The sequence below is a fragment of the Nymphaea colorata genome, chromosome 8, assembly GCF_008831285.2.
Source record: "Nymphaea colorata isolate Beijing-Zhang1983 chromosome 8, ASM883128v2, whole genome shotgun sequence".
NCBI lineage: Eukaryota > Viridiplantae > Streptophyta > Magnoliopsida > Nymphaeales > Nymphaeaceae > Nymphaea > Nymphaea colorata.
In genome coordinates, this window is record NC_045145.1 from 9797734 (window position 1) to 9823914 (window position 26181).

General features: G+C 38.2%; 2 protein-coding genes across 2 annotated transcripts; one reads left to right on the plus strand and one right to left on the minus strand.

The window, feature by feature from the left end:
- Positions 1-10900: 10900 nt before the first annotated feature.
- On the minus strand, positions 10901-23839 carry LOC116258769 (glycerophosphodiester phosphodiesterase GDPDL3-like). Its single transcript, XM_031636149.2, has 9 exons — positions 23541-23839; positions 22846-23142; positions 22273-22382; positions 21449-21950; positions 16009-16047; positions 15562-15846; positions 14715-14854; positions 11495-11972; positions 10901-11328 (listed from the first exon to the last, which is right to left on the minus strand). The coding sequence occupies exons 1-9, from the start codon at positions 23803-23805 to the stop codon at positions 11036-11038; spliced, it is 2409 nt and encodes an 802-aa protein (XP_031492009.2). The 5' UTR covers positions 23806-23839; the 3' UTR covers positions 10901-11035.
- On the plus strand, positions 16054-21040 carry LOC116258770 (insulin-degrading enzyme-like 1, peroxisomal). Its single transcript, XM_031636150.2, has one exon. It carries the CDS (start codon positions 18802-18804, stop codon positions 19828-19830), a length of 1029 nt encoding a protein of 342 aa, XP_031492010.1. The 5' UTR covers positions 16054-18801; the 3' UTR covers positions 19831-21040.
- Positions 23840-26181: the final 2342 nt, after the last annotated feature.

Genomic DNA, 26181 nt, shown 5'->3' on the forward strand with positions numbered 1-26181 from the left:
GCTCCTTCCACTAATAGACAAGGCTATGAGCATGTGCACGTTAAAATTAAAGTAAAATCCATTACAACTACAGAACCTTTGGCACAGACGGTCAATTTTGTGATGGTCAATGGGCCCATCGCATTCTCTAATGATGATTCGCCAAAGTCCTAATTGATTGTGGAAATAGGTTAAACGTTCGTCTGGATATGACTGTGAAGGCCCTAAGATTGAAAGAGGTGAAATAGACTCTGGTTGATATGATAATATATGGTTTTGGCCAGAGTAGGCGAATAGTTATATGATGCGTCTACCGTGACCTGCACATCAACTACATCGTCCATACACTCTTGAGAAGCTTTTGCCAATAAATTATGGACATCTGGTAAACACTAATGAAGTTCAATTTTGTTTTAGTATATGCAATGTTATTTCTTGAAGCATTTTGGTAACGAACAACTATAGGAGTAGTTGACTGCCCATAACTGTGAAGAATGGTAGTATCGGCCCCACCTAAAATGACAAAACAAGTTTTCCTTTGCAACCATATGATTAAACAAGGTGCGATCTTGGAACCATAATCTTATGCACACGTTGTTGAGTTAAAGAGTCATGGGATTGCAACCAATAGGCATATCATGGAATTTGTTTCTCTTCGTAAAGTCATTTGGGCATGTTAAGATATGGCCTTGAATTAGCTTTTGTTTTTTGACCTGAAGCAATTAGTCTCTTATTTATTCCTAATGCATTATGTAGGTAATTAATGATGTGGGCTTCTTGAACAATATCATATCATTGGACAAGGTAAATATTACACCTTTAACTTGTCAATATTTTTCTTTTGTAATCCCCTTGACATATTTTCTCTATTTACTTGAACGCTTGTTTTGGGGTGTGATTGACATCCGTTAAGCTGCCGAAATGTCAATAAGGTAAGCAAGGGAAAATCCCATGTTACAAAAGAAAATGGAATGCCAAACATGATTCCCTTTTATCAGCATTTTCAAATATTTGAATTTACTATCGTGAGAAAGGCCATTGGAATATTTGGCAAATAAATGCAATTTGTCTGGTAAGCTTAAATTTGCTCCCAATAATCTTTATAAAATATTCAAATACCTATATTTCAAATTAGGTGGACCATTAGGTGGCGGGCGGGCGTTTGATCCCTTACAAATTTGCTGTGGACAAGAAATAACATCCCTTATAAATTTTTGAAATCCATCCCGGCTTCATTAAACTGGGGATGGAAGGGAAAAATGCTCGTTGAAAACGATTCCAGAAATTTATTTTCGGAATTCTTGTCGCACCCCAAGGGTTGGGATGAGAATCCTTTGACCAAAAAACGAACCGTTGATTCCCGCTGCTCATCACCCCCAAGACGAAGGCCAATCATCACCCACCGAACGACTGGAAAAACCTGCGCATGTGAACAAATAGAAGGCGCCGAGAAGAAGGTCCTTAGACGAGAAAGGCAGATAGTTGAAACCCTCTGCAACGCCACAGAGGGCTTCATAATCGCAAGCCTTCTGCATAGACGTAGAGGGTTTCTGCCGTCAATCGCAAACCCTCTGCCGTCGACGTAGAGGGCTTCACACCGTCAATGAAACCCTTTGCCATTGACGGAGAGGGCTTCACAGTCGCAGGCCCTCTGCGTCAATGTAGAGGGCTTCATAAGTGCAAGCCGACGCAGAAGGCTTCACAGTTGCAAGCCCTCCGCATCAGCGCAGACGGTTTCAAAGGAAGAAACCCTCTCTATCGATGTGTGTGTGTGTGTGTGTGTGTGAGAGAGAGAGAGAGAGAGAGACTCTTACCAGGTTTCGTCTGCTGGCATATCGGTGGTCACCAGAGCTCCTTGAGTCAACACCTCTCTCGAAGGACTGAGACAAGGAAGAGAAATGGACATTTTTCTTTCATTGGCCATGATTCCGGCTTTAGGACCCTACAGGTTTGGTTGGTCTGGTTGTCCCCCCGGCGGTGGCCGGGCGGGCCCCGGTTCCATCTTTCCGATTCCACCGTTACATGGATCAGGACACCCCAAATGCAAAAGTATGCCGCTGAACCAGCTTTTATGCTCATTGCATATCAATTTCATACTAACCCCCGTATGCTGTCATATATTTTATCAATAACTTAGCATGTTTTGAAAAGATTACTTCAATGCCCATGTATTTTGTAAAATTTCAAACCACTACAAAATTTCCAACGGTTCAAACTTTCACTTTCCATGCCCATCACACTTAGAAACTTATTTCTAGACAAAGACATTCCCAAAATGCAAACACGAAAGAATTTTGGAAAAGGAGGTTTTGGTTTCCATTTCTCCAATTTCTGAAATTAGTTTCTGGAACCTTCTTTCCCCATATTTTCAAGGGATCAAACGCCCCTAAAGCATTTGGTTTCATCTATCATCTCTTTGATTTTTTTTTGTCTGCTTTTGATGGACTGCTCTAAGAACTGTTATCTTGGAGGTATTTTGCCTCTTTCAAATTTAGTGGTTCATCTTCTCAATTGATGGGCTGCAACTATCTATTCCTCGTGTATTTTGGCATCCAGTCATAATTGTTGTCTTCATGCAGAATTCTTCATTGTTGAAAGGAGCATTTGTCAATACTTCATTGGAAGGGTGAGACCATGCTTCTTTCCTGCTGCCCAAATGGACTTAACCAGGACAAAATGGTTTTGTCGACACTGAAAACTAGGTTAAGGTCTAAACCAAAAAGAGCAGGATAGTGGATGCAGACAATAGTTCGCAATGCTTGCGTTAAGTAAGCTTCTTGATAAAATTGGCAAGGTTCTACGATTAAAAATATGTAAATAGATGAAATTGTCGTTTTTTACTTAGAAGTGGAAGCCTTGTGGTTCTTATGAGTATGGCTTCCATGGGATGCATCAATTGTATGCTTGAAGTGTTATTACTTTTTTGTTATATGTTTATAGTTTGAGATCCAATTGCTTTCCTACCTGTTTCGTTCTCTCTCTCTCTCTCATGTATGCAAGCTCGGCTGATCACTTCACCAGTTCAGGTCACTCTTGCAGGTGTATTTGCTTAACAAAAGATATTTATATCGAAGAATAGAGGAAGCAAGGATGCTCTAAATTTACTTTAAAGCAACATGTTTTCTATTTTTTTAAAGCTGATTTACTAATTAATAATAGTCAATTTTTTTAACACTCAAAAGTTTCTATACCATTTTCTATACACAATTGAAACTCAAGGCATAAACTGCATGAACTGCATGAACACAGATCAAGTTACTTGGTGGTTACCCTCCCAAGGTAAAACATATTTTGAGACCCTTTAATGTCCAACATGTTTGTAAAATCAAGCTGTGTACGTCTAGTGGCATTTCATGTCAGCAAGCTTCTCTTTTCACGTGTTGCTACTAATAAACTAAGAGAAAGATAGCAGTATGACTAATTGATCAGTTGAATTTCTTCAAAAATCCATCCAACGTTTTCGTCAAGCATTTTTACATAAACTACAAGCAATAAAAAGGGAGACAACCCATAGGACTGCACAACGAGCCGAGCCAACTCGGGCTCAACTCGAACTCACTCGAAAAAACTTGGCTCGTGCTTGACTCGTTTATAAATGAGCTGAGTTTGAGCTTACAAAGACACTCGAAACAATAAACGAGTCGAATTCGATTTTCACGAACTAGACTCGTTTATACTCGACTCAACTCGCAAGCCGGTATTCTATATAATATTGCCAAAACTGGTTTCACAAGTTACATGAGCTAAGCGCTTACACAAGTTAAACGAGTTAAATGAGTTACACGAGCTGATGATTACATGAGTTAAACGAGTTAATGCTTACATAAGTTAACGCTAAACAAGTAAACACCTAAGCGAGTTAAATGGATTAAACGAATCAAGTTCGAGCTCGATTTTGTGTAGTCGAGTTGAGCTCAAGCTTGCTATAAGGAGCTCGACTCGAGTTCGAGCCAAGCTCGAGCTGGCCAAGCTCGGCCTCGACTCGACTCATGTGCAGCCCTAGTAACCCACGTAGTGGACAATAAAGATGAGGACTAACATTACACGTGGTTCACACCTAGTGCAACCAGTGCTGAAGAGATGCATGCCCAAACGAGCACCCACAAATTTTTCACCTATTTCACTTGCCTAATAGCTTAGAACTTACTTCTGCACCAATCTCTAGCCCTCCAGAATCTTCAAGCATTGCAATCAAAATCCAACTTGATTGATAAGCCATCAAGGTCCGGACTTTTTCTTGGACTAAGGCTTTCCTTCAAATGCAGTTATAACTGCTTCCTCTATCTATAAGCCATCATAAGCATGTTGATCATCACTTCATATGAAATGATAGTGGTTCTCTGTAACTCAGTATGAATTGGACTAATCATGCCAATAATTTACTATGATCAGTATGATCAAATCCTCAAACAATTAACATTGAAGCCCTAGACACAATCTTTTCACAGCTACCAAACAAAATATCCATGCTAAGACACAAAAATGTATAGATCACTTACTTCAAAGCCTTTCCGACTACATGCAGGCCTGTGTATCGGGCCAGGCCGCCAACGAGTACACGTCACTCAACCCGACAAGGACCCGGATCTAGGTACTATCATGGACTTGGTGGGTTTCAACCAGTCGAGCCCGGCCCAGCTTGACAATGTAACGGGTCGAGCCTCGGTAGCGAAACCGGGCTTTCGGGACCCTGATCGTTAGGTCAAATCGCCCTTGACAACTTGTCTCGCTACTCTTCACTTTCACTTTATCTCTTTAGTCTTCAAAGAAAGAAACTAAGGAAGCACCACCACTATGGACTCCCCCACTTCAATTTGTTTGACGTTGGCCCGTCAATGCCATAGGCATGTCGCTGTCGTGGCCACTTACCGACCCGCTCCTGTGGCTGTTGGCTATTGTCGCCGTTGTCATTGCCGCCCTGCCGGATGTCAACCATCCTGCCAAACTCCCTGCCAGACGCCGAAGTCCCTCTAGCCGTTGACTCAACCCTCTCGCTTGAGTCCCTCAGTTCCTGTCTGGATATCACCAAGTCCTGACTCACCTACGGCCACCCGCAGCTGGACATAGACCCTCTGTTGCAGGATTTGCACGAGCAACTCAACACAACCTCCTCCACCTCTAGCTACCATTAGGCATCACGGTCCTCTCTCTAGAAATTGGCCTAACCACCAATGGTCCATTGATGCCAAACTTTTAGTTAAATTGATTTTTGGCATAATTCTTTGTTTTGGCATACTTCTCTAGAGATTGGCCTTGTTTTTTAGTTAAATTGATTTTCAGTTTAGTTGTATGTACCTACTTTCAATCATTCAAGATTTATGCATTTGAATTATTTTCATGTGTTTACGTGTTTAGGTTTCATTTCATTCTATTCAAATAGTAAATTGTGCATTTTAGTTGTACAAATGAAGAATATCATTTGATTACATATATGAAAGAAAATGAATTGTATTCATCTATTGAGGGAAATTGCTTTCAAGAGAAAAAGAATTTCAATAGTGTACAAGGATTTTATATTGGTCAAATTTAAGGAAAAAGAGTATGCAAAATGCAAACATTGTGGTGAACTATTAGGTGGGCAAAGTGCTAATGAAACTAGTCACTTAAAATGGCACAAAGATTCATGTTTTAAAAAACAAGTTAGTGATAGAACGAACTTTGTCATTTGGAGTTAATGAATCTAGTGCAACTTCTTTTTGCCCACAAAAGTTTGATATGGAGAATATAAGGAAATGTATGGCTACTTGCACAATAATGCATGTCCTTCCTTTTAGTTTCATAGATTATGAATATCATAATGAGCTTCTAAAGACATGCAATTCAATGTTTATTCAATTTTCTATAAAATGCATACAAAAGAGATTCAGACAATGTTCAAGACTGAAAAAAAAAAAAGATATCAAATGCAAGTTGTATCATGTGCAGCAATTTCATTGGCATTTGATAGTAGTCTTCACAACAGACATTAGGATACTCATATTTGACAACACATACTTAATTTTATACATGTGCCTCTATCACACAATGCAAGTTGTATATGTGACGTTTTATTAGATTGTATTACTACTAAGTGAGAAATTCAATTGAAGTTCTTTTTTATTACTGTTGATAATTGTTCAACAAATGACAGTAGAATTGGTTTACTGAAAAGGACCACATAAAGAAAGAACAATATTTCATTACTATTAAGGAAGGAACATTTTCATATTCATAAAATATGTAAGGAATCACCAAAACAGGTACACGCTTTCAAGCAATGTAAAAAGGCAATCAGTTTGAATGAGAAAAAAAAAGTTTAACAACGAATGTTCCTATCCAAAGGAACTCTACATTTATCATTTTGAGAGATACATTGTTATTCAAAGTTGTCTTTCAACATTTGGCTTCATGTCATCCTAATTATATATCTTTGCCTTTTGATGATGAGTGGTTTCATGCATCTGATTATGTAAGTTTTTAAAGATATTATCAGCTACAACAAATGTTAAGTGATAGCTAATCTTGTTTTTGAAGAAATTACATCAATTTGCCAGCATTTGTGTAATCATCGCGTGACAACGAATGAACATATATGTGCATTAACATAAAAATACAAGAAAAATTTGACAAATGCTTTAAGAATTATAATATTTTTTTTGGAATTGCATTTGTTTTGGATCCTATGTTTAAATTGTTGTATTTAAAGCTTTGGCTTGACAGTTTGAGTAACTTGATACAATGGTTAAATATGAGATCATAGAAAGCACCTTTCGTAAATTGTATGCATTTATTGTCATAATTATAATTAAAGAATAGAATAAGTTTAGCGGGATATGAGTTCAAAACATACTTCAACATTGTATCTCTTATAGTCGCTCGTACTGATCTGCAAAAATATTTGACTGATCCAATGGAAGAAATTGCACATACTAAAGAGTTCAACATATTATCTTGATGGAAGGTGAATGAAAACAAATATAAAATTTTAGCCAAAAAGCGAGATGTATTAGCAATCTTTGTATCTACAGTTGCTTTAGAGTCGACATTTAGTATATTCAGAAGAATTCCTAATGATTATTGATATTCAACTAGTACTCCTGAAAATGTTGAAACACTATCTTGCACATAGAGTTGGATTCATATGAACGCTACCTATGTGAAGTGTAAGATGTTCATCATTCAATCTAATTTATTTTATATATTAACACAGTACTATGCTTACATTGATATGTGTTATAATTCTCATGATGATGAGAAAAACTCTAACGAAGAATGTTGATACAATGCATTATTATCATGGTAAATCTTGTTCAATTGGTAGTGTTTCATATTTATGTAATTTGTGAACTAACTATTGAAACTCTTTTGCTTGCAATATCTTTCGTGATGATGAGAAAGACTTGGTGTTTGGTGATTCCTTTGTTGATTATAACAACTTGTAAAACTATTGAAACTCTTAGATATGCAAAACTATTGAAACTCTTGGTGATTTCTTTGATATATATATATATATATATATATATATATATATATATATATATATATATATATATATATATATATATATATATATATATATATATATATATATATAAAATTTTCATGTTGGCATTTGGATACGTAGTATTTTTGGCTGATAGTCTGTGCACAGCTTATTTTGATGGCATAGGGTAATGTTTTTATATGGTTGGATCACACAAGATTATAAGAATGAAATTGCTTTAGTTTTTCTTTAATGTCTTGTGTTTATAAATAGATCTATGGGGCAGGAAGTGGTATCGGACTCTTGGCCATCCCTATTCCATAATAGGTAGGTTATGCTAACTGTGCTCCCTTTTCTGCTTGACACTGTTGAATGAAAGAATTTTTACATCTCAAATGTAAAAATTCAGTAGATGTTTGAGATGGAAGGTGATGTAAGATCTTGTGATTTTAAGTTCATATGTGAAAAGTGCATGAATGACAATCTCATTTTGTAGTCATTGTATTTCAGATCCATGGACTGAAGATAGAGAACCTAAATTCACAATTCTCGACCAATGAATTTAAAGTGAGCTTTACTTTAAGTAACACCTTGGATCTCTTCTATATTCTTCAAAATTTAAGTTTAGCCTATTTCAACGTTGTCCAGAACTCTAGCCTATTTCCAACTCTTATATTAATGTATACTATATATTGTCAAAGTTATGCATCAAGATCTTAGCCCATATGCATCGTCTCTCCTTATAGATTACCTCTAATCCTAACAGTCAGAAAATTTCTTACAAAAACGATATAATGTCAAACAGATATTTGCCTTTTGCTATAAAGAAATTGTGATGCACAAGTTTTTTTAGGAATTAAACCATGCTCTCCTTTCTGGATGCATAATTAAGCTGACCTGCCCCTGCCCGACCCGGCCCACTTAATCAGTTACAAACTGAACAGGCCAGGCCAGGCCTTGGGCTGCATGATATTGGTCTGATACCAGGCCTGGCCGGGGCCGGCCCTTTTAAAGGCAGGCCGGCCCAGTAAATGCCCGGGTTAAAACTAGGCAGACTTGTAGCGGATGCACATGCCTAACTACATGGCTCATCCATGCGTCTGCACTTCTACCTCAAATGCAACCACCACCACAACAATCGGAAAACAAGCTCTCTAGCCGCCGCATGGTGACCTTGCCTTCAAACTAAGGTCAGGGACTTGAATGCAAAGGGCATCTCTCCTGCAAAACGACATTCAAACTACAGCATGGGAAGAAGAAGCGGGAACGGGATTGTAGGAAGGGAGTTGAAAGGGCACAAAGGGGACTAAAACTGACATGCACTACGCAGAAGGGAAGTTGTTAGACCTAGGCAACAGGTCGGCCAGGTCCGGTCGGGGTCGTGTGGGCTTGATGCCCGAAACACAAGCTCGGCCCAACCCGATACCCGATAATCGAGCTCAGGCTCGGCATGGCTTGGCCCGATTAAAATTAAAATATTTTTTAAATATAAATAATAAATTTTTAAATATAAAATATATTTTTAATAATAAAAACATATATTATTATTAAATAAAAATAATAAAAAATTTAATCTTGACTGTATCGGGGACCGACACAGGTCCGGGCTCGAGCCAACGCCCAGACTTAGTCGTTGTACTTTTATGAGAATGAGTCGAGAGGCACTCGAGAAGGGTGGGTACTAGCTTGCCCTCACTGTTCTATTAAACATATTTCTTAAAAGGAGGGAATATTTTGTAAATTAACCAGCGAGGCATAAGTTCAAAAGTTTTATGGAACAAAAAACTTCCCATTTTTTTGATAGAAGTAAAAGATCAATCGAAGTATTGGTTTGAGCTTGTATCGTTTTCCCTTTTTGCTATTTTAGAATTTTTCCTATTTTTCCATTATTTTTTGTTGTTTATGATCATCACTTTGATGTGAGCATGCCAGCTTTGTAATATTATATAATATGTTTATTTTCTATCTGTAAAAAAAAAAAAGTTGGTGTGGCGTTTTAGCTGATTATGTCATATTACCTGACAAACTAATAGGACATTGAACAGATATTTGACAACATTTGAAAAATCTTACATGTCGAAATGAAAAAGTGGCCGTTTTTTAATTACAGTAAAAAATTGAGCTTCCTAATTAAAAATTTTATAGGTGTAATTTGAGAATAATCTTAGCATTTTTCAAAAACATGAGTCCTACTTTTGGCAGCTGATCACTTTCAAGCTAAGTCATGGGTACTTTAATAAAACCTCATACCCGTGTCATCATGTCAGCATGGTAAAGTAGATACTTTTTAGATCGAAACTTATTCAAATTATTTATTTTTACTTGATTTAATTTGTTTCGAGCTCAATTTTCATTTTATTTTCAAGAATTATTGTTCATTAACATGTAATCTTTTTATTTATATGACTTGTTTATATCCAAATGTTGGTTTCATTTAGAAGATTTTGTAGTATTTTGCACACACACACACACACACACACACATATATATATATATATTAAGTCTCTGGTTCGAGTTTGTCTTTTGAAATTTTCATGTTGCCTAAGTAGAAAAGTGTTTACATCCTTTTATGGAAAAGGATATGAATGTTAGTATCCACTTTATTCATATTTTTAATCACAGTTAAGAAACAGTTATAGGAGGAAGAACTTATTTAGTGACCTTAGTGAAAGTAAGGTCACAGTGAAAGTGGCCGCCTTATCAAAAAGTTTGGTGGTTTTTTTTATGGGTAACACGTTTTCTACTATGGTTAAAAATTGGCACAGAACCTTTCAATTTCAAATGCGACAAAATTCTATCACAGATACATTCATCTTCTCACTTTTTTACATGTGGGGATTCTAAGAGTCCAACTTTCACCAATCCAAGATAAAGAACACCTTGGACAACTTCTCATCATACATTCCCTGGTCCAACTCCATTTCAATATCCAAGGTAAAGAACACCTTGGATAGTCATCAAACATGCCCTAAACGTGTGCTAAATTTGTGGTCAAGAGTGTCAAATGGGCTGTTTCATGCATCTATCACACGTGATCGAGGCACGAAAAGTGCGACAAGAAACAGAGGCAAATGATGATAAAAAAATGCATATGACGTCCTTCATCGTGTTTGAGTGGAAGAGAGTATAGATGCTCGTCTCATAGTCTCTCCACCATTCGAACACACCAAAAGTGTGACTTGTTTTTAACGATTATGGCCAAAAGGCAAACCATATGAAGATTCAATATATAAATTGTCTTATTAAGAATCTGGCAAGAGTTGAATCCGCGTTTGCTGCCCACCACGTAGATGAATTAGCACAACTGAGAGCGCAAGCCATTAGGCGGCTAGACATGATTTCAAACTTGACTGTAACCTCTGTTTTATATATATATATATATATATATATATATATATATATATATATATATAGAGAGAGAGAGAGAGAGAGAGAGAGAGAGAATACGAAGTCGCTCTCTGAAAGCAAGAGAACAACTCTAAACAATTAATTTCATAAAATTTAACATGATTCAATAGTATCTCACCAGCCGCAAGAGGAAGTGAAAAGAGGGTTTTCGCTGTAAACAATGCAGAACGTCAAGCCAGTTATATTCTAAGCTTGTAATAGGAGGCTTAACAACAACAGCATGTGAACATAGAAAATGGTACTATATGACAAGATTCCTGAGGCACTGCTCGGAGGCTGTGGTGGAGGTGCAGAAGATGGCACAGTAGTGTTCGGCGGTCTCTGCATGACAGGGGGCAGGGCTTGTTGTGTTACATTTGTAAGAGATGCATATGGAGCTGGTGCGGGCGGGGGATTTGAAAGAAGATAAGACAGAAGTGAACCAGCTACTGGAATTTGCTTGTAAAGTGGTGCATTTTCAAGATCATAACATGCATTGTCTGCAATGTAGAACAACCACTGTTAATTATCTGAAACTGTTAAAGAAACCATGTTACATAAACAGGTTTCTTTATAAGTTTGTTGGGATCATGAAAAGTAGTTTTCAGGTCCCGAATTCAAAGAAATCATAAGAAAAGCACCACCAGTGGAACCAGAGAAACTTACTCAAGTATGCCTTTGCAGTAGCTGGAAATCCAGTGCTGAGGCCACCCAAACCTGTCTTAAGATATGCACCAGCTTGTGTGTTTGGATCAGAGAAAAAGTCTGAATAGACAGAGGTAAACTCATTTCTCAAATCATATACATATGCAGTCAAGTTTGCAGAAGTGATATTCTGAACGACACTCGTTAATCCTGAAGTGAAATAATTATTAAGTGTGAACACTGATTCCTTCCTTATGGACACAGCACTTGCAAACTTTTTAATCTCCTGGATAGCAGAAGGTAGGATGCTGCTAATGGAACTAGTAACCTTGTAGACAAGTGTGTAATTGGTTAATTCTTTTAACTTAATCAGCACCGCACTGTCCACAGACTGGATCATCACCCTTTGCTTGGTTTGGTTGTAACCAACACTATCCAGAGCTTTGATTACACTATTCACTATGTCGAGACCTTGGTTTTGTGCAAGGTAGGCAGCATTCTGCAGAAAAAAGAATACATACTGGTAAGCCTGTTCACCTGTATGGGATGATGATAAGCCTCCTTATGAAAGCACTTTGATTTCCACAATGTCAGCCCAGTCCAGCATGTACATCTACAGAAACTGGGCATTGTGTCTCATGCATGACACAAGCGGAGTTTGAGTGATTCAGGCAATAGCACCAACCAAACACATTTATACAACAGGATGGTGTGGATACCAGAAGGAACAAATAGGCATAAAATACACTAGGCCACATCACACGGGTGTAGGATGCAGCTGCACATGTGTGTGTGTGTGTGTGTGTGCACGTGTGTGTAATTGTCCACCGTCAACAAAATTAACAAGTAAAAAGTTATGATTCTACCAATAATGCAAGAAAAAAGAAAGTAAACTGTTAATCACCACAACCAAGCCACAACCACACCTGCACCAGAGTCGTATCACCTTGGGGTAGCAACTTATATTTAACGACTTGGGTGCAGCAACTTTTTGAAGAGCCCGTCTCACTCAGCCATAAGAACTATTGCACCATGATATTTGGACAGTATAAAAATTTACAAGGAAAGCCTAGGGCATGCGTTTTCAGCTAGAGAATTAAATCTATGAAAGGAGTGACTCAAAGAAGAAACCATCTAGCAACCTCTTATATAGCAAGCAGCTTTCAAAGTAACCAAAATCAAGTAAACAATGACAATTTTCTGTTTCCATTTGACATACTTTGCCACAATGAAGAGGACAACTCAGAAGTCCATAAATATTAACATGTAAGTTATAAAAAAGCAGCCATCTTATCAATCATTTATGAGGACTGCACAAATTTTCTGTCAAAGCATTTAACTGCTTGCTTTTTCCCAGTGCATTTCAATTTCCCCAGATAGCAAGCCTCTTGTCCTTTGTTTGAAAATCTTTCTCCTAAAATTTAAAAGTCCGTAAATATTAAGTTATGAACATGTAAGTTATAAAAAAGCAGCCATCTTATCAATCATTTATGAGGACTGCACAAATTTTCTGTCAAAGCATTTAACTGCTTGCTTTTTCCCAATGCATTTCAATTTCCCCAGATAGCAAGCCTCTTGTCCTTTGTTTGAAAATCTTTCTCCTAAAATTTAAAGTTATGGTTTTTGCATATGCTTCCTTGACTAGTCCCTTTCATCTTTGAAGATAAAGATGTTGCTAATTTGCTGCTTATGTATGTGTATGACTATGATATAATCATCACAGGAAATTCAGACTGTCATACTCAGAAAATGAAGAAGTTGTTGGTGCAAAACTTCAAGATGAAAGATCTTGGAAATATAAGACATTTGCCTGGGGCTGAACCAAGAAAGGTGATCTTCTAACTCTTATGTAGCAATAAATACCCTCTTGATCCACTGAACAGCATGGTAATGATAGATTGTAATCCCCTAAGCACTCCTAGTACTTTACACCAAAGTCTAAGCTCAAAGGATCAAGACCCATATGATGATTCAACTAGATGTCGAAGCACTGTTGGGATGCTTCAATATGTTACCTTCATAAGCCAGATATTAGTTATTTCATTAACCTAGTATTTCAATTTATGGGAGCTAAGAACTTGTCATGTCAATGTTGTGAAAGGATTTTAACAATATTTTGGGAACTATTAGAGATAGCCTGGTTAATCGAAGAACCTAGACTGACAAAAGAGGGCATGAAATTGTTACTTACACTGGTATAGATTGGACGTGAGATCCCGATGAAAGAAAATTTGTCTCTAGATATTGAATATTTCTTAGAAAAATCTGGTCTCATGGAGTAACAAGAAAGGAAGAGTTATTGTGAGATTTAGCACTGAGGTCTAATACAAGTCTATGTCAGCTGGAAGAGCTGAAGCTACATGGTAGGCACTTATTAGCTGATCTAGGAGGAGCTTCCTACTTTCATTGTGTGACAATGAGAACGTTATCAATGTTGTCATTAATCATGTATATAGTCACACAAAAAATGGATCGACACTATATCAAACAAAAGTTGAAGAGGAAGAGATCGAACCTCATCACATTCTAACTTGCTCACTGAAGAGTTTCACAAAGCATCAACTTTAGTCCGTAAAGAATATGTTACATGTATTTGAAGACCATGCACAACTTCAGGGAGGGTGATAAGAAGTATTAGGATCTGGGTTGGATCCAAATCCACGACGTCCACTGTTGTGGATTATACCAAGTGTATATCATGGCAGGATTTTATTTACCTTTTGTGTTGTGTACTCTTAATTCCCTGTTACTTTGTATAACAATACTTAAATGAAATTAGGGCCTGCCTCATGTTCTGGCTGCCATTTCTTTTGGGAACCTCATCTCTATTCCTTCTTTTTCAGGTGATTGAAGGCTGTGGTGGTTAACACAGCATCTGATTTCACAAATTATTTCAGGTACCACTGTCTACATTACGTGAATCACGCGCACAGTGCATGAGCCAACATGTACATACATCATATCAACGATGCAAAAACTGCAAGCAGAATGGATTTAATGGAACCTTAGGAAAAAAATTTGTTGAGATGCATCTAACTCTTTGCACTTCTGCAAAGTTTTGTTCAGCTTAGCAACTATTAGTTATTGGAGAACAATATATACAAGTTAAGGATATAAAGCAGAAAGACTTCATGGGTCTAATGAGTAAATGCAAACAAGTATTCAATCAACTCATATTTGGATTTAAATGCATACTGCATTATCAGATCAAAAGCAATTCAAAGTATCAGACTTCACGCACCTGAATGTCAATCAGGACCCCAGTGATAGGGTGATTTTTTGTGAAAGCCAAAAATTCTTGTAAGGTCGTAAAATTCCCAGCATTAGCATAACGTGGATTGCGGAAAAGACCTTGAAAACCATATGGACTTTCTATTACCGCTGCAAGAATTGGGAACTGAAATAAGACATTTAACAAACCACCTACTTTCTCCATCATTTTTACAACATGAAAGCTTTCCCACCACAGTACAAGGTTAGCAGCTAAGTTTTTATAAGATAGTTGAGAAATTAAACTGCAACGAGATGGATGTCAAAACTTAAAATTGAGGATATTGTGAGAGAAAAATGACTTGACACTGAGCATGTGATAATTATTGCACTACATGGAACCAAAAAACAGGTGCTATAGGCTGATTTATAAGTTAAAGTTAAAGTGTTAAACTAGTTGAAGTGGAACATCTATATAAGTTTTTCAAAATAATCGTATAAAGCAAATCAACTTAGAAAATGATAATTGCTTACGACTTCAGACAATTAATGAGCCATCTATGTCATTTTTTAGTGTATGTGCAAGCACCCACATTCTATACGCAGATGGCTCATCAGCAGTTTATAGTTGTTACATTGAAGTAAACGTATTCAGCTTGAAATAGAGACAGGCTAAGGAATCAAATAGCCATGGCATAGAGCAAATATCTACAGTGAGGCCTCTACTCATTGGAACATGCTTCAGATTCATGAGTGTCAAAGGTTCTTATTCTCATGTAAAAGAAAGTTGGTCAGTGGCGATTTACTTACTATTACCATTTCTTTTAGTTATGTAGTAACTCTAGAACTTAAATATTTTTCAACAAGCTATTACTTACGTCTTAAGGTTTGAATTTCCTCCCATGTGAGGTCGAAGGTAAAGACTCCGCCTTGTTGCTGAATCTCTGGAATGGTTTTCAAAAGAGAAGAAAAATTTGATGTAGAAACTGTTGTGCTAGGCACAAGATCTGTAGTATTTAAGCATATAGGAACTCCATCCTTTGTCATTTGAACTGGGCAATCAAGGATATCAGCTCCATCGTATATAGCTTGTTGATATGCAAGATCAGTGCAGCCAGCATATATTCCGCTGGATCCCAGAAAGGAGATGACCAAAGGTTTTTCTGAAGTATCAAAAAATACATAAGTAATATACATAAAACAAAACATGGGTCCATGAGAAATCACCATGGCAATAAAATTGACACATAATATCTATAAGGAACTGTATGGTCATAACAGATTAAAAATGTAGTTACTTATTATCAGAACAAATTGATGCTTACCTAGAACAGAGGAACGATTTGAGGCCTTACTGAAGCAATCTGAAGCACCAAGTTTGAAATGTTAGGGATGTAACGAGATGACAACTCATAAAAGACAACATACCCTATCTTAAAATGACAAAAAATATTATCTGCTGGAATTAGATGATGTTCACAAGTTTAGGTAGCTTGCATAATTCAGCCCCTTTGGCAATATTTATTATGTACCCGTCTATTGAATCCAATAAGCCTTGAAGATGCTAGTAAGTAAACATAACATGCCTTCAACCAATAATCTAAACTATCAAAAACTGCTTATGAGCACAACTGCATATTATACACCAATAGGAACTGCTGTCATTTGCTAAGCCAACATCACAAGTATTAGCTGACACTGTCCATGACATGTATACCAAAAGGTAAGCATAGACACATGCACATGCATACGCAAGATGAGTTGCACTTGAGAAGTTTATCTCCTAAGCATGTCCTGTCACCTCAAAGAGTAATATTTTGTTTATTGATTAAGACATTTCATCCTTAGATGAGCTTTAGATTGGCCGAAAGATAATGGATCAACTTGCACCAAGAACTTCATGAAATAGAAGTAAAGATTTTTTTTTTTTTGTTGATACTTTGATCTTAAGCATGTTTTACTTTACGCATAATGATATAATGAATGGCAGATTGTACAAGTGTAGGTAGCATGTTGTAGCCTTGTAATTATAGCAGCTGTGTTTTCAAAGGGTTGTAACTCTTCTGTCCCATGAACTATTCATGTTGATCTCTTCACAAATTTTTATATAAGATGATAAAAACTCACAGATTCATGCTGTATAAGGTAGAAAATCATTGTTAGTGTCCAGGTTTCGGTTCTAGAATCGGGTCTCCTCGACTGACCTAGAAAATGGCTTAAATAATGGAATTGGGAGGACTCAAGGGGGTTATCGATATAAGAGGGAATTTCCTCTGGTGAGGGTCGCTCTGAGTATTTCTAGTAGCAGGTGGAAGTTAGCAGGCGGTGGCTAACAATGGTATCAGAGCTAGTCTCTGACCGCAACTTGATGGAGGTCGTTGCAGAGCAATTGGGTTGGATAGATCGATGGAAGGTGAAATTAAAAGATTCTTTCGATAGGATCGATCAACAGATACTCGACATCGACTAAAAATTTCAAAGGATTAGCTCAAGACAATTCATTATTAAGGAGCTGTTGCAGGAGTTGCTCCACAAGGTCTCCAAAGCCTCTGAGCAGTTACAACCAGGAAAGATGCAACACCCGCCTTTGGAGTTTCCTACGAGAACGCTCAACATGGACGATGCGTCGATGGTCGTTGTTGCAGAGACCATGCTTGTAGCCAAGGGAGAGGATGCGGTAGCTAATCAGACCATCGTGTAGCACAATCCAGATGGTAGAGAAGCTTCACTTCCAGATCATTTTGTTGCCAACAGTCGGCGGCATAATATTCCTGTTTCACCAATAATTCCAGATGCTATCGTGGAGCATGTCGGATGCAGAAAGGAACAAGATCATTCAGCGTATGACTATTCAAAATTATCTTTTCATTGCCAATAACTTGGTTGCTATGCTAGGTTGTCAATGGATGTGTTGAATCTTGAATGATAGTTATGGTTCTTTATATACAAAAAAGGCGAACCAAGGAGGCGTTAAGCGTGGAGTGCCTATCGGAAGGCAGGGAGAGAGGGGTTGTAGCGAGAAGGGTGGTGACGAGGAGAAAATGTAGCAAAACTTACTAAGGCAGCCGGAGAAACCCCCCTGGTATGGCGAACGTGGTCACGCGATTGACAACAAAAACTGTGGTTGAACCCTAGCTCTCATCTTCTTATTAAAGGTAATAACGGCTTCACATCAGGAGACGAGGTCCTTGTACCACTCCATGATGGCTCTAGGATGGTGTCTTAGATAAGCAAGAAATGAAATTCATCGCAGATGAGTCTTCTATGCGGAGTTGAACGAGGTGCTGACAGAGGAAGGACTAGCAGCAGAGAATCCCTTCATCCCTGGAATAGGACGCAAAGATGGCAACACCAGAAAGTGGAAGAGGGGCTCAATAAGGCAGCCTGAGAAAACCTCTTGGAGCCGAACCATGGGAACCAAATTGAGGGGTGGATTTGGGCAGGTAGTGCGGAACCATTCTAGGATGGAGATATTGAAAGGTCGGCCAGTTAGCTTGAGGAACAAAAGAGATACTCGACTAAAAACAAAATACAGATGCCGAGCCCTTGCCCTCATCCTCGTGGAAGGTAACAACAACTTAGCTTTAGGAGACGATGCCTTGGGCACATGTGGAGTTTTGCAACCCACTGAAAATCGAAGTATACAAGAAGCACCAAAAGTGATTGTCGACTCTTTGACGATGCCCATCCTACCAATGAAAGGAGCAAACAAGGATTCTCAGAACAAAGAACGAGAATTAGTCGACTTGGCTTTAGGCAGCAGCATAACTACCGATGATCCAAAAATTGGTGAAAGTCAAAAATTGGTGAAAGTGAGGGTCCAGCAGCAGATGAAGTTGGCCATCTGAGGTATGTATATTTTCCCTTACCTCATACTTGCTCAGGTTCTATTGCCTTCAACCAGACAGGGACTCCTGAGATGGAATGAGAGAGGGTTCACAGTGTGCACAACAGTTAAGCATGATGGACTGGAAGGGAACAGCTGTAGGCTCTCAAAGAAAGCCTTAGAAATCGAGACCAAGGAGGCAGTTGAGGATAAATTAGAAATAGAGACGAGGCATACTCTAGTGGGAACGTTAGGCGTTTGGATTGCAGTAAAATAAAGGGGTTCGCCTGTCATGAAATCCGTTTTGGGAATTTTGTCGGAATTCCTTCATGGTGACGGTGATTGTTCGACCATTGAGCATACATTCACTAAGATATGCTCGGATGCTATGCTCTATCCACCACATGATTGCCTTGTAGGATCGTCACTTCCTTCTAAGTTTTGTCCAGACACCATCTACATGATACTAAAGGATCTCACTCCAAATAATCTCAGGATCTTTTGGGAATCAAAGAATTTTAAAGGCCACACAGATATGGAGGAGTCGTGGTACCAAAATGAATTTTCTGTTGAGAAAATAACTGATGCCATTTTACAGAAATGGATAAATGCATCCCCTAATGATGAACCTCATTTGCCTGTACCAAATTTATTTGTTCCCACTGATTTAGCAATCAAAGAAGTGCAACAAACCAAATATCCATTTTTGCTAAGAAAAACTTCTTTTTCAAGATTGTGGTACAAGCCGGATGCCTTGTTCTGCACTCTGAAGGCTTTTGTCAAGATAGATTTCAGCTGTCCTAAGTCGCGCCATTCTTCTGATGCAGAAGCCGTCACTGACATTTTCACACGTTTATTGATGGATTACTTGAATGATTATGCTTATGATGCACAGGTTGCTGGTTTGATGTACAAGATATCTCAATCTGATTTTAGGTTCCAGTTGAATGTGTTTGGATGCAACCACAAAATGAAGCTATTTCTGGATGCCATAATTGAAAAAATTGCTCAATTTGAAATAAAACTTGAAAAATTTTCTGTACTCAAGGAAAGCATGGTAACGTATGACTACTTCAAGTTTAGACAGCCATATCAGCAGGCAATGTATTATTCCTCTCTAATATTGGAGGACAATCCATGGCTTGGGAGTGAGAAACTTGAGGCTCTTGTTCATCTTGTACCTGAAGACCTCTCAAAATTTTCTCATCTCTTGCACTCCACGACATTTTTTGAGTGTCATGCTGCAGGTAACATTGGACCTAGTGAAGCAAAGACCTTGGTTATTGATATTGAGAAGTTATTGTTTTATATTCCAGAATAGATATGCAAGACTTTGTTTGCTGCACAGTTCTTGACAAATAGAATTGTCAAACTTCAGACTGCAAGAAGCCATTTCTACCCCGTTCAATACCTTAACCAAGATAATGAGAATTCTGCACGATTATTCTATCTTCAGATTGATCAAGATGTTTTGGTACTACATACAAAGCCTCAGCTCATTGTTCTTGTTGCAAAGCAGCCAGTGTTCCATCAGCCCCGTACAGTTGAGCAGCTTGGTTACATTGCGATACTAATGCAGAGGAATCACTCTGGAATTCAGGGACTGCAGTTTATTATTCAGTCCACTGTGAAGGACCCTGGACGGCTTGATGAGAGGCCGGAGGCATTTTTGAAGATGTTTGATGACAAACGTTATGCACTGCCTATTGAGGAATTTGAGATATCTCAAGGAAAGGAAAAAGTTTAAGGCAGAAAGATACCTTCTAGGAAAAAGCTACCAGATGGGACCAACCTAAACTGGTACGAGAGTTGCTCAAATCATTTCACCAGACTAAATAGTGGAGAAGTTCCTAGACCGACTGCTTCAGAGTACTACCCACTTGTCGTTACCTCATCTTCTAGAGCTGGCAAATTTTGCATCAAATCCAAATGCATTTGCATCAAATCCAAATGCAGGCCTCAACCACAGCTTTTCAAATATAGAACAAGAAAGCTAAGGAACACATATTCCAATAACCCAACAGCTGATTTGGCATTATTGGGAGTACTGTCTCATGCCAACTTGGAGGAAGTTTTTGAGCAGGAGAAGCTGACTTTCAAATGTATCTTTACGCTATCATGGCTACTGTCAAGCCATGTTTTTATTATTATCTACAGCCCTAGTTGGCTGCAGTCATGAGAGGACTCTGGTCTGTCAACATTTGATTTGGTTCATCACACCATGAGGACAAGGTGTTTTTAGAAGGGGGGAGTAATGTTAGTGTCTAGGTTTCGGTTCTAGAATCGGGTCTGGATCAGGTCTACTGGGCTGACCCAGAAAAATGGCTTTAAATAACGGAATTGGGAGGGGGGAAGGGGGTTATCGATGTAAGAGATACTTTCCTCTGGTGAGGGTCGCTCTAACTAGGTTAGGGCGGTGTGTTTGGGTGAGTATTTCTGGTAGCAGGTGGAAGTTAGCAGGCGGCGGCTAACAGTATCATTTTGTAGCCTTGTAAGTACAGCATCTGTGTTTTAAAAAGTTGTAAATCTTCTGTCCCATGAACTATTCATGTTGATCTCTTCACAATTTTTATATAAGATGATGAAAACTCACAGATTCATGCTGTATTAGGTAGAAAATAGTTGACAGGAACGATCTCTTATTAAAAAAATAAAGAAACATTATCTTCATCACAACCAGCTGGAAAATTATGATAAGTAAAGATGAACAAGTTACATAAACACACATATATTGCAGTTATCCTTCTTATAAGACTGAATTATTACACAACTGAAGGCAATTACCAACCTTGTGTTGAGGGTTTCGATTTTATCAAACATTCTAAGAATAGGGATTTTGCAGATACCGTAAAAACTTTTTAAGAAAATGTGATAAGGTATCAAAATACGTTCATATCTAGCCATTAGACAAACAAATAAAGGGGACAATCAAATCTTACCTGTTGCTACTTCTGCAGTTACAGGGAAGTCTGACAGTACACCATCAACAGAGAAATCTGTACTCTTGAGGTAGGACAGGTATTCAGCCACAGGATCGTACGCGTAATTGTAGCTTAAGGCATTATCATTTGCAAAACCAGATGCAAAGACTACCAATCCTGCAGCATGAGCATCTAGTACAAGAGATGTATGAGGAAGTAGATACCGATCTGCACCAGTGGGCCATATATAACTTTTTGGCACTAGAATTCCAGAAGCGAATGTCTTAACAAATGTCAAGTTCTTCAAATAAGAGTTATAGGATAGTTTAGTAGATGGATCAATTGATGCTGAATCTGGAAAGGTTAAGATTAGCTTGGTCTTGCTCCCATTAAAACTTGGTGCAATGCTCCTCAGAAAACCCACTTCAGGAGATGAAACGTAATCAACTGTTATGTTCTTTGATATAGTAAGAATATATGCTGTCATGTTCAATTTATGCTCTGTAAAGAAGACATCATGCTGAAAGAGAAGAAGAATTGAAACATTATTAACCTTAGATAGTCTTAGTTACATGATTGGAAAAAAGAAAAGCACCGGTATACAGAATGAGATATCAACATGGATACCATCAAAATTATCTACCTAAATTTAAACAACATACTCTTCAAAGGCCTCAAGATAATTCAAGATGTAGCATGGACAACTATTAGCAAGTGAAACACTGTTACGGATGGAGAACTGTTAAGACAACCCAAAAGGAAAATTGTAACCAGCTATAAAGAAACCCATCATAACGCAGACAAAACAAAGTGAAACTTTAGTGCCACAAGTAAAGCCTTACCTCCACGTTCAACCAAACATGTGAAACATTCAACTTCGGCAGAACGTCAACTGTGAGAATTCCGTACATTAGATCAAACATGGACGATCGAGAATATAGTGCCTGAACCACTGGAAAGAATAGCAAAAAAGGAAAAAGAATTTCATGTTTGAGAACTCTTATCAGCTTGAAGGAAACTACCGTGCTTTACAAAGTAAGTAAAGAATACCACAAGTACACCCAACCATTGTACAACTGCACCATGCCCTTACAAAGATTAAGTTCGTAGGCTGCCCTCTCAGTGGACAGAGCATGCCAATGTTTTGTCTAAAGTGCAAAAGAATCTAAATTACTGGTGGATCTATTAAAATAACAAGAGTCTGTGACATCTCTGGCGGCTACAGCTAATGAGTAAAACTCAAACTGGTATTCTTCTATTCGACAAGTATGCAAAGAACAGAATTTGATTCTCTGTAAATACTATTTGTTCAAAGAGGAAGCGACCACCAAAGAAGTATCTGCTTTCTTCTAAGTCGAGTAGTTAGCGTGATTCACAACAGAGAATCTAGAATCGGTGATGACTGAAAGACTTACAACTGATATTGGTGGTTAGGACTGATGAGTCATAATCAACGGTGAACCACCCGGTCATGGAAACGCCATTAACGTCATAAGTCTTGGCCCCCTTTGGGAAGATACTTCGGATGTTGGTGGAATTGGCAAGATTGAGGTCGCGGACGCACAGACCGACTGCGTCCTTCGCCAACTGTACGTCGCACCAGGAAACCCCATCCGGGGAGCTCAGCATCTGCCCAAGTTGATAGGCGACCCCGCTTGAGTCCGGTAACAGCCCTGAGAACCCGCCTCTCCCCACCACCACCGGCCGGCTTCCTGCAGAACGCAGCCAAATGAGGTGGATAGCAAATGGCGGCCAATCATATGAGCAAAATTCAGAAAAGCTTCAACTATTTTATGTCCTTCCGATGGGAAATCCACACGTAATTGAATCAACACAAGAAGAGAGCCAGAGACAATGCTAACTTGGAAATAAAAACGAATAAAAGGGAAATAAAAACGTGACTTAAATGCGCTGAAGTTAACCATAGTTGGATTGCTTCATGAAAAGCGGAGATTTTTCTATTTCATTTTTCTCCTTTTGGAGGCATTCGAAGTAGAACACTTGTTAAATCACGAAGGAAGGATGCGTGGTCAAATAATCGAAATCTGAAACAATTCGAAACAGAATCAGATGAAGTCATGGAGTCTGCGATTGAGAGACAGAGAGATACCAGTGAGAGTCTTCCAGGCACGAGTAGAGTTGGAACCCGCCTTCTGAGCGCCTACAAAGAGAGGAGCGCTGACAAGCAGTAGTAGCAGGAATCCTGTGAGGACGAGCCTCATCGTCGCCGGAAAAACTGACCTTCTCCGAGCGAAGATTAGAGAATGGGAGAAGTTGATTGTACTCTCAGACAGAAAGACACAGCAAAGGAGGACAGAGGCTGGAGAAGACCACCGGCTCTCTCTCTCTCTCTCTCTCTCTATACCCTCTTGCATGATGACTCTGCTCAGTATTTGAATAAAGTGATGCATGTTCCTGCGCCTCTCTTCCACGACCATGAGGCTTCTTTTTCTTTTTCTTTTTTACGCGGCAAATCTTTTAATCAGAATGGCGGGGTGTGCAGCTCAGCGTCACCCACCCGTTGGCAGTGCGAAGGCGTCCGGAGGCCCTAAGAATTGACTTTTTTTTTTGGTATTTCTCATTTTTTTAATGATAAAACTATCATTTAAGAATTTTTTTTTCATTTTTTAAAACTATCATTTAAGAATTTTTTCCGGATTTCTTCCAATAGGGGCTTGCTTTCCTTTATTTTTAAGTTTACCACACTTTCTTTTTCATTTTCCCGATTGCGTCCAATAGAGGGCTTGCTTTTTCCCCTTACGATTAATTCAATCCGCTGCACAGTTGGATTCAATTTGGTTTAACCGGTTAGTGCCGTTGTTTCATATCATTTGAGTATTTTATTTGTGGGTAAGCGAGGAAAACTCACCCTTCCGGTGAGGGCAAAAGCTCTCCCTCTTCCACTGGTTTTGAGCTATTTTAGTCTGAATATGTGTCCTCATTGCACGTCAACTAGTGGCACACTTGCATATCTGGTTATGACATGTTTGTGTGTTTTATTTTATTTTTTTGGCTTACATATAATTGTTGTTGCACCTATCTTCTAATATGAAGTATGAAAATCTGTTCCTGAAGGGGTTGATGCAATGATCAAAGTAGGTGGCCATCTTTCATTTCAAATATCTCTGATTCTTGTACTATAAAAAGGGAGATCATTGATGCAAATTGAGCAGCTTTGAAGCACCAGGTCCAAAAGCATACTTTGTGTGAACAAGAGGTTGAGTAGATGTTTTCTTAGTTAGAACACCTAATAAAAAAGCATCAAGATTTGAGATGGAGTTTATTTTTTTGGTAAGTACATCTCAAATTAAAGGATTGGTAGATATTAAAAGCACACGAATAGTTGGCCCATATAAGTCGATACAGGCTGATATTAATTGATACGTCAATAATTTAATAATAATTTAGTCTTAAAAGCCAACATCAGCCAAGCGAGGCCGAATGCAATTTGACACATTTGTGTCTTGAGACTGTCATTTTGACCAGCTTTCATGTTGTGCGCGTGATAAAGCGGGACGCAGCCCACCCTTCCTGGGCCCCTGGCTACTTACTGTGACTAATACAAAGTTCGATTTCGTGCTCGGATTGGCTATATTTATCCGCGACGCTTCCTCTTCGTGCCTCGTTTCCGTCGCTCGACGCCGCGGTTTTGGCTTCTTCGAAGTCTCGCGTTAGCCGTTGCGGGATCTTCCCCGTCTTTTGAAAATTATCAGTTGCGGCCTTACCACTTCGGTATAATTACGTGCAGAGCTCACATTTGTACTATTAAAAGGAAGGCGGTTTGACATTTTTTCTTTACATCATCTCACTTTTTTCTGACGATTGTGGCACGTACGTAATGACCTTTGCAACGGTCGAATGTCTCCGCACATCTGACGCTGGGAGCATATTCTCCAAAGAAAGATCGATCTTGGGGTTAAGATGTACACAATCGATGTGAAAATTGATTTTGTTTTTTTTATTTATTTACGTTTTTAGGTCATGTTGGATAGCCTCCGATTTGAGATGTGATGATATCATAAATTTACGGGCATCTTAAAATTGTGAGCTATCGAACTATGCATCTATGGTTTTTAATTTGCAACTTGTCAAATTTATTATTTATCTACTTACTGGATTTTGCATAGCAAATTTGAGTTAAGTGTCTGATATCAAATCCAAAGCTACCAAACATGGCCTTAAAGTGAAAAAAAAAAAAAAAGTTTGCTTCGTTTAATATAAAAAGAAAATAATATGATCCACAAGTTGCGAAATATCATAATCTGTGTTGTAAGTATGATCCCAGGAAAATGTGGTTCGGTAAAATGTCAGCTCGCTTATACGTGGACAGACGCTGATCTCATAGCACACCTTTATAGCACTAGTTTTAATAATTTATTTTTTTATCTTTTTCTACAAACCACTTACCATAATGCTCTTTACATGATAAATATTTTTAAATTATATAATATTCAAATTTGTAGATAAGATTTTGGTAAATACTTTTAAAATGAATAGCCTAAACCTTTTTCTTTTACCTTATAGAATTCATTTGACTTGTTAAAAACGTATGTTGGTGTCAATTCATATGAGTTGGTTACCTTATAAAATTCATTTGACATGTTCAAAAAATATATTTATGTCAATTCATATGATTTTTAATTACCTTACAAATTCATTTGACATGTTCAGAAAATATAGTTATGTCAATTCATATGATTCTATAATTACCTTACAAAATTCATTTGACATGTTCAGAAAATATAGTTATG

Bases quoted from the DNA above. Each gene is read 5' to 3' on its own strand.
- LOC116258770 (XM_031636150.2), top strand. From the start codon at position 18,802: ATGAAATCCGTTTTGGGAATTTTGTCGGAATTCCTTCATGGTGACGGT.
- LOC116258769 (XM_031636149.2), bottom strand. From the start codon at position 23,805: ATGCAAGAGGGTATAGAGAGAGAGAGAGAGAGAGAGAGCCGGTGGTCT. The intron at 16,048-21,448 runs GTAAGATTTGAT...TTGGTGCTTCAG, and splicing joins AACTGCAGAAGTAGCAACAG to ATTGCTTCAGTAAGGCCTCA. The intron at 14,855-15,561 runs GTAAGTAATAGC...CAATTCTTGCAG, and splicing joins GGAAATTCAAACCTTAAGAC to CGGTAATAGAAAGTCCATAT.